The 8,800-nt window shown below is 39.9% G+C and overlaps 1 protein-coding gene across 5 annotated transcripts in view; it reads right to left on the bottom strand.

The window, feature by feature from the left end:
- Positions 1 to 297: 297 nt before the first annotated feature.
- LOC143464712 (uncharacterized) overlaps positions 298 to 8,800 on the bottom strand; it is a 29,048-nt gene continuing 20,545 nt past the window's right edge. For all 5 annotated transcript variants that reach the window (XM_076962642.1, XM_076962641.1, XM_076962643.1 and 2 more), the window contains 11 exons: positions 7,256 to 7,433; positions 6,165 to 6,286; positions 5,951 to 6,060; positions 5,553 to 5,692; positions 5,144 to 5,247; positions 4,922 to 5,052; positions 2,471 to 2,520; positions 2,043 to 2,391; positions 1,767 to 1,873; positions 1,448 to 1,542; positions 298 to 1,194 (listed from right to left, as the gene is read on the bottom strand). In XM_076962642.1, coding sequence (XP_076818757.1) covers positions 1,063 to 1,194; positions 1,448 to 1,542; positions 1,767 to 1,873; positions 2,043 to 2,391; positions 2,471 to 2,520; positions 4,922 to 5,052; positions 5,144 to 5,247; positions 5,553 to 5,692; positions 5,951 to 6,060; positions 6,165 to 6,286; positions 7,256 to 7,433 — 1,518 coding nt within the window. In that variant the 3' untranslated portion in view covers positions 298 to 1,062. The remainder of the gene's footprint in view (positions 1,195 to 1,447; positions 1,543 to 1,766; positions 1,874 to 2,042; positions 2,392 to 2,470; positions 2,521 to 4,921; positions 5,053 to 5,143; positions 5,248 to 5,552; positions 5,693 to 5,950; positions 6,061 to 6,164; positions 6,287 to 7,255; positions 7,434 to 8,800) is intronic.

The following is an 8,800-nucleotide window of genomic DNA, read 5'->3' as shown; positions in this document are numbered from 1 at the left end:
ATAGCAGCATATACTTTAATGGTCATGCTGCGCGTTGATAAGTTAAATATGACGTAAACCCAAACCTTACAACAGTATAATCAGTTCTGCTAATTTCTTTTTCAAGCAGCAATATAGTTAGGTTAACTTCGTTGACCGAAACAACTCTACCTCAATTTTCACTCCCCGAGCTCTGATACCCGACATGTTTGAACGCAAAATGAAAAAAAAATCTTTTACCGTGGATTTGAAAATCTCATTTGCTGATCTTTACCGGACAGAAATAACTAAGTTGCTTTATGAAAACAAGGTACCCAGTTTCAATCACATAGAAACATTTTAATAGCTAACAAGCTTCATACACACAGCAAATAAAAATTTGAAAACATGATCTGTTCGCTATGTTTGAAGTAAGTTTTTTAAGCATTGTGAGCTCATAGCAGCAGAACAAAAGGCAGAAAGCTAAAAAGTCACACCACGCGTTAGAAAAGAGCAGCCGGGAAAAAAGCCAGCGAGTAAAAGCATAGCAAAAGCAAATTCCAAAATAGCGTTATCTCGGAATATCAACAACTATCAAGGCAAGAAAAACAACAATTGTTTCGAATAAAGGCATATAAGGAAAAAGAAGTTCATAGAAAATGAAATATTTTTTATTTGTGAACGGCAACAAGTGAAAACAAGAACAAAAAACATCCATGCTAACAAAACACAAGCAGAAAAACGAAAACCGTACTACAGTAGAAGACGAACGAAATAATCATCACTAGCAACTTAATGATATTCACACAAGAAACATTATGAACCATTTCAAACTTTTTGGCCTACATTTTGTAAACTAATCACGAGAAATAGTTCAACGTTTTAAAAGAAACTTTAGCTATTTTCATCTACGTACAAAAATGCATAAAATAGTTGGAATGCCGTGAATAAACTTAAAGATGTAATAATTCGACTGGCCGGGCTGATTTTTTGTTTGAATATTCAGCAACTGACACAAGTTCAAAGAAAGTCTTGAATACATTTTCCGACCAAACAACCCGGGATTCAAACAACTCCACCTTGGAACAAGTTCTGAAACTTTCATTAAACGAAATTTAAGTCACTCCTGGAGGACTTCTCAGTGGATGCCGACGAAGATGTAGGGATTACGTCATCATCCTCTTCGTCAAACCTTTCGCTCTTCATCGTAGGAAGACGGAGCAAGGGTTCCTCCGGCTGAAAGAGAGAATCTGATTGATAAACTGCAAAATTATCTTCGGTCTAATAAAAGTGATTATGGTAGAACGGAGACCAAAAGGACAAAATCACGCGATGTGAAATTATAACTGGTAAGATGTGATGCGCAACCTATCACTTTTATCCGTCTATTCGAACCATCACAGTAAGAGCAGCTACACGTGCTGCCTCCTACATCGAGATTACAAACAGGTAAAAGGTACTCTTTATGTAATTATTAAGTCATAAATACCTTGTCGTCATTAAGTTTCCAGTCGTTGGAATTTGTTCCACGGTTGAGTGATACGGTTTGACGTAGTAGAATACGAGTGATGTAACGACCAATGGCTGCAAACCGTCAACAATAAATAAGAACAGAAGAGACAAATCGGCAACATGACATAGAACTATATAACTTACTTGAATAAGCACAAGCAATATTACGTAATAAAGCAAAAAGTTACAACAATAATTGCAGAAAACAACCACTATCACACCTGAATTAAAAACATGCAAAACACAAAGTACCGGTACATGACACAGGTAGATTTCGAAACAAGTTCGGTCTATACCTGGTTCAGATGACTGACTTGAAAAAGACAAGGTTGAGAGACCGCTACATTCCCGCGCAAGCGACGAAGGTTCTCTGTTCAAAGTGAGACCGTCACTTGCTGGTTTGCTGTAAAATGTTTCAGTTTTTTGACGTCGGTTGATTCAGATCAAATACAGTTGAAACCACAAACACCTCACACGCTTGTAAAAAACTTGAAATAATAGCGTAAAAACCAAGAATGGCGTAATCAAAATACAACGAACCCAAAAAATGAAAACCAAGAAACGTCACTCACCTCGCTCCAGCAAAATTCTGCGACCATGACGTCGAAGGTTGGGCTTCCAAAGTCTCAGCGACCTGGCTCCCCGATTGGTCAGGGACGTCACAGCCCAACTGGCTGGCGTCCACTGTCCAGTAATTCCCATGTTGGGGAAAGTCAGGCGCCGGATCGGACGCGCTCGTTTGCGAGAATTCCGTCAGTGGCGGGGTGGAAAGGGAGCCGGTGGGGGTGGCGGTCAGGGGTTGATTCGAGTGCGAGGGGGTCAACATGCTCGAGGTCGACACGGAAGTGATGTCACTAACTATGGGGTCGGCAACGGAGAAGTGGGTCGCTATGTTTGATGACGTGGAGGGGTTAGACGAGGCTGAAAAAAGATAATTACGTCAGTGGCACCTGGACAAAACCAAACAATTTAATTTCAAACAAATTTCCAATTCTCTTACCTTCGGGCTGCGACGGAATCGAAGAGAACAGACGAGCGTCAGTTGTCAATCTAAATGCAGATTATAACATCACAATAAAAAACTTATTATTTAACAACGGTATTTAAAACAATCATTTGAAAAATAAGTTAAACATTTGCAAAACTTGATATTAGCAGACGATTTCTATTTAAATTTTGAGATGCGTCAAAATATCGCCTGAAGTTTGCATATAAAGCTACTCTGAGAGTGACTGCTCATAGAATTGTATTAACTGAAAAAAAAAACAAAGCAGTTTACAACAATCCAGTTTTATTTTCAAATAATAAGCTCTGTACAAAGCGAAACATTTCTTGTAAACTTGATCGGACTAAAAGATGCCAAACTTCAAACTTAAAATAAAAAGAGCACCAAGTTGGATAAAACGGAATGAAAAAGCAAGTTCGGAAAAAATCAAGGCCATTTTTTTCATTATGGGTTTGTGAAAATCTTGGAAACGCGTTAAAGTAGAAATTCGAAGCACAGCGTACATATATGTGTGGTGAACAGGGACATAAAACTTAAGGAAAATCAAACTTTACGTAGAAATGTCACTTCTAAAAAAACATCAGCTAATTTTTATCTTTAAGAAAAAAATGATGATCAAAAACACAGTGACGTCACACAGTAAAGGCTCACTCGCCAAAATGCAATTATTATATCATCAAACGTAATCACTGTGTCTGTTACGTCATATACGAGTGACATCATTGATTACGTAAACAAGAGAAAGATATCAAAAAATGCGCGCTGGTGGTTACAAATTTGCAAGCAGTGAGACGCTTCAGTAGTTTGGGTTCTAGAAAATTATGATTGTCAGAAGTTTCTAGAACAGTTTAGCTTATACGTAGCAGCAATAGTGATGTAACAATGAACCATTGTTTCGGTATAGTGAACGTTTTTCTTTATGATTTCTATAACCAATTTGTATAGATAGGAGACGGCGCTACGTGGCGGTACCAAAAAGCGGGCCACTAGGATCAGTACACAGCACCTAGCGGGATCCATTGCGCTATCTTGTGGTACACTAGTTGGCAGTTACGATCCACATAAAAATCATAATAGAAAAAGAAAATACAGGCACAACAACAGTTATAAAATGTGCGAAAGAAATTAATTACAACCGACATAAAGGCACATCTGTCAAACAATATACAAAAAGCTGTGAAAGAAAAACCAACGAAACCGTGTTTTATAGCAAAGTTTTTATCATACAAAAGACCATTTCAAAGACATAATTGGCGTGAAATCCTACGTCATAAATCTTCACCGGTGCAATTTATTTTTCCAATAGAAAGCGGTTTTGTGACATAACAAAAAACGAGTAAGGGGCATTATATGGCAGGGTGCATGCTTTAGACTTGAGTACAACTTAGGCATAACAAAGCGGGTTTGGTCTATAGCAGCTTGGTCAAGCTTAGATCAGCGTTTAAGATTTTTCTTTGGCAGTTCTAACTAACGGCTTTGCCATCAACAGCAATGTTCGTCAACGTACATCACTCTACATTGACAATGTCCAAATAAAGGCAAGACGATGACCGTGAGTGTGACGTCATAAAAGGAATATGATTTCTCAGAAAATAACGTAAACTTGTAAGAAATTTCGCCAAGATATTTTATGCATTATGGAATTAGCAAGAGTCGAAGATACGGTACGCTGTGCTATTGATTCAACTATTCAAGGTTGTTCAATATCGATGAAGCGATTTTGTTCGTCGATTTTAAACATGACAAAAGTTTACAAAACATTTGTCAGAAATTACGCCAGCAAAGATAAAGAAACCAGAACACCTCGCTTCAAAAGCTTTAAAATAAAAAGAAAAAACACTCGAAATTATAAATTACCAAAAATTTTTTAACCAATTTTTAAAATTCTTTCAATACAGGGCGGAACTTCTTCTGATTGGTAGTCGACAGAGTGACGTTAATCACGTGATGCTGCGTCAATACGAAGACGTCACAGGCTTCTTGGGAAATGAAGTCAGCTGCGTCATCGGCTGCTCCACTTTAAAAGTTTGGCTGCACATCGACGATCGCATTGTGACGTCATGAATAAGGTGACGAAGGAAGTGACGTTAGGGTTTTCAAGGAGGGCGAGGGAAAGAAAAAACAAAAGAACACAGATTAGATTTGATGACTATTTGAAATATCTTTAATAAAAATTCGTGCATCAATTAATTCCCTCAATAAAAAGTGGCGGACAATTTTCAGCAGCTAAATGATGTGAATTTCAAAGAGCCATCAAAGCTACTCTATGTTATGAGCAGGGCGACGCGATTCGAGCGAGCCTGATGCTAACTATGTCTGCCTAAATAATCATCCTCGTTTTTTTTCCGTAAAAATAGTTGAACTTGGATCTCGCAGCGCACAATTTCGATATGAATGTAATACTATGATGACTTCATAATGTAAGCATAGTGACGTTGCACTTACTGTCTCAATGACGCTTCCTCCTGATTTTCCTTGTTCCTGTATGCTTCCTGCTGCTGCGGAGTGACGTATTCCATAAGATCCAGCGCTTCCTTGACGCGTTTCAGCATCAAGTATTTCTCGCGGCCACGAATCTAAGAATAACGTCATACGGTTGATCAGTTACGTCACCATGAAAATATGCAAAAAAATTTCCATATTTATTTTAACAGCGAAGAGATTTACCCTCAAGATAAATTCCTCCTGGTCGCCGGATCCGGGCGACGATCTCTTCTTCTTCGCTGAGTTGCTTTGCACGAGCTCCATCGAAGTGTGCAGGTTCTTATAAGCTATGAAGGCAAACATAGAAATCATATAAAATGCAAAATAGACACCGCACGGTAATTTGCAAATATAGAAATTAGTCATACGTGAAGAAGCCTGCTGGGTAAGCTGCTCATTACAAAACAAAGCACAAAGTAGATCGAGCAAAAAAGATTTTGAGAAGAGGATTCATTAAACATGCATTCTCAATACTGGAAGTTAATTGACTCAGCTAGAAAGTACCAGGGACGCGATCAATCACCGAAAACACACGCACGAACGAGAATTTCAATCGGAAACCAATAACGGTTCAAATCAGCGCAATACTCACGTCGCTTGCCAGTCTTGTCCTGGCCGTTGCCTTGATTCATAGACGTGTCGACTGTTTTTCTTTTCTCTTCTTGTGATCGGTCTCGCCCAGGACAAGAACATATTCTCACCTCCACTACGCGGCGCCCGAGCACCTGTCCTCTGATGATAGAAAATAGTTGGGTTAGCTTGTAGGTGGCTGCCAGGCTTGTAGGTGTAGGTGGTAGGTTGCTGTAAAACCCTTAGGTTTGTCTCAGACTAATAAAACGTGTACTTGTATAAAGCAAATAGTCAACATTTGGGATCTTTATGCACACGGCAGCTACTTAACGCTGGGAAAAACGCTAAGTAGTGATTGATTTTACACAGACTTTTCTTAATAGGGATGCATTCATCAATTGTCCAACGAAAATCACTTACTCCGCGTTTTCGAGCACAAACACAGTGAGTAGCGGCCGCCTGTTGATGCCCCCCACGCAGCTGGATAGACACATGAACTTGTACAGGACTGTAGTGAACTCGGCGCCAACCTGCGATTCAGACAAGTTCGTTACACTTAATAAAGACGCGGGTCGATATATACCACTAATGATGACACGATCGAAACCTAGTGACGTCATTAAGGACGTGTTACCTGAGGTCTTTCGTAGAGAACAGAAACGCTCTCCCGGTGGTCGGAAGCTACGTCATAACGGACGTGACGATCGTCCGGCATTTCGGCCCTGATCAAGTGGCCAGATCGTCCCAGATATTGATCTGGCAAAAAAGGGAAAGTTGTTTGCTACTGTGACCTCAAACTGTGCGCTACTTCGTACGCTATGAAAGTAGCTATTAAAATAATTTGTCCTTGTCTATGCTCTTTGTGTTTCTTCCATTCAAGACATTTGCGACGAATTCGATGAAAAATCCTATCATTGTGACATAATAATAGTGAAAAGGCCAAGCCCATATTTGGCTTTATCGTCGTTGCAACGTCATAAAGGGAATTGTTTTCGTATGTCAATGGCCGATTCTTACGTTGTTATTACTATGGCATTGTGACGAAACGCAATCTATTCAAAATATCATCCTTCGACTAAATGCGTTGAAAAAAATCTTTTCATTCAAGTTTTGAAGGAATTACTATGATCACACAATACAGTAGAAATTTTCAATATCAGAGATATTGGATTCGATTTCAAATGTCGGTGGAAAATTGCAATATTGTGTTCGTTGTTTAATTTAAATCAAGTACAAGTGCTCTGTACACATTCCCACATAGCAAGGTTCCCAGGCTCTTCGGCCAGAACGTTAAAACAACAAGAAAGCAAGTGTCGCAAAACACGACGAGCGTGGGTCCTTGAAGTAGCAAAAACATAACGTATTTAATAAAGTCTGACAGAGCTAGGTGGGCAAATTCTCTTTAGAAACCAACACAATGTCTGATGCCCGGGACAATGTTGCGCTAGCTTGTAGATCTTTTATTTTAAGAAATCGTCTCGCTGGGAATATATTTTGATAAAGTACAAGTGCACTCGTTACAAAATAAATCGCCTCTTGTTACGTCATAAATCATAACTAATCAATATAGACGAGATCCGCGTATTTAAGCTTTCAAGTTTTTTTCTCAAAATAAAACGTCGCGCCGTGATGAACGATTGGAAATAACTTAAACGGAAACTTACGTTTGACTTTATAGTGCCCTTAGCGTCATCTCGATTCAAACCCAAAACCTATGAAACTTACGTTCATCCGGTATCCTGTGGTTCGGGCATCTCGTGACGATGTCGGTGACGTGTTCCGGTCTCTTGAAGACGGGGATTGCCCGGACAATGCTGTTCATTGGTGGGGGTCGTTCGCACTTGAACCTTATGGGGCAGGTCACGTTCATTTTGACGAAGAGCTTGTTTAAGCTTGGCGAGTACTGAGTAAAAAATAAACATAAGATAAATAAACCAAACAAACAGATGAAAGAAGTTATGAGTTCACTGTAAAAATAAACTGCGATTTTACATTAAACAACACCAATTAATCTTTCGAGGCTAAAAGCGATGTTGCCAAAGAGACACCATTATTACACCACAATCAAACACAAACTTTGTTTTTCCGAGGATTGCGAAGTCAGCTGACGGGACGTACGACCGCCGCAACTACTAATTTGACCGTAATTAATTTTCGTCTGCTGTCATTGCGTTGCAAAATCGACATACGTAAAACAAGACGTTGCCCTAAGATCAAAGGAAACCACTATACACAAGCGATTGTGACGCCATAAAGCGGTATCAATTATTAATAGGCGGCAAGTTCAAAATAGATGAAGATATCTAAAGTGGTTTCGCTTTGTTCTGATTTATAAACCAACGAGCACGAAGCTGCTGTTTTATAGAATGGGCACAATTTTTTGGAACGCGCAAGGTGAGCTGAGTTAACATTCGAGAACGGCTGAGTCCTGTCGAGTGCCCTGGCCGGTACAAAAGACCGAGGCACTGAAGGTAATAAGCCATCGGTATAATAAGCCTTATACAAGTAAGGTCTTAGACCCTCCTGTACAAATAGAGCACGGCCGGTGGTGGATGAAAAAGAATTCGCATTAAGACGTTGGCGGTGACAGACGACATAAAGTATTGGATTTATTTGGGACTATTTCATGCCAAAAATCCATAACCGACGACAGGATGAAATAAAACTGCAAACAAACACTCTAAAGCATTGCGTCGAGGCAACGCCAAATTGACACGGTCCTTCGCCAAGGAGGTTTAAGGGACGTTAGAATCCAGCAACAAAAATCCCCAGGAGATCCCGTGTGGGCTATTGTTAACATTCTAGGCAGAGCAACGTGGCTTAGCAGTTAAGATACTTTAAACGACGGGAGACTCGGGCCGAGCGTAAATTTTACGGTTTTGGCATTTAGTTTTAAAAACGAACACGGCTTACAAGATAAGCCAGCAATAATTCGGAGGTTTAACTTGGCGACCCGTGGAGTGGAACACAAACCCACAAACTAATGCTTTTCTGCCGAGCCCCAGGTATCGCATTCTGTCTGCATTTTTATATCGATAAAATCGAATTTTCCGCAAGATTAAGCAAATACGACACACGACGTCGTCTGACAGCAATTGTGACGTCACAATCGAGTTTGATGGACACGATCGCGAGGGTGAAATGGCGCCGAAGCCATGTCGCGAATTTCTGCTGACACAAGTATATAAAATATTGCGGGGAAGGCAATAATTTTTATCGTGATTACTAGACGTTGTTTCCCAAAATTGGCTTCAATAGCAAAGAGAGCAT

Source organism: Clavelina lepadiformis, chromosome 7 (assembly GCF_947623445.1).
Source record: "Clavelina lepadiformis chromosome 7, kaClaLepa1.1, whole genome shotgun sequence".
Taxonomy (NCBI): domain Eukaryota; kingdom Metazoa; phylum Chordata; class Ascidiacea; order Aplousobranchia; family Clavelinidae; genus Clavelina; species Clavelina lepadiformis.
Note: the sequence above shows the minus strand (reverse complement) of the source record. Positions and strands in the feature narration are given on the sequence as shown.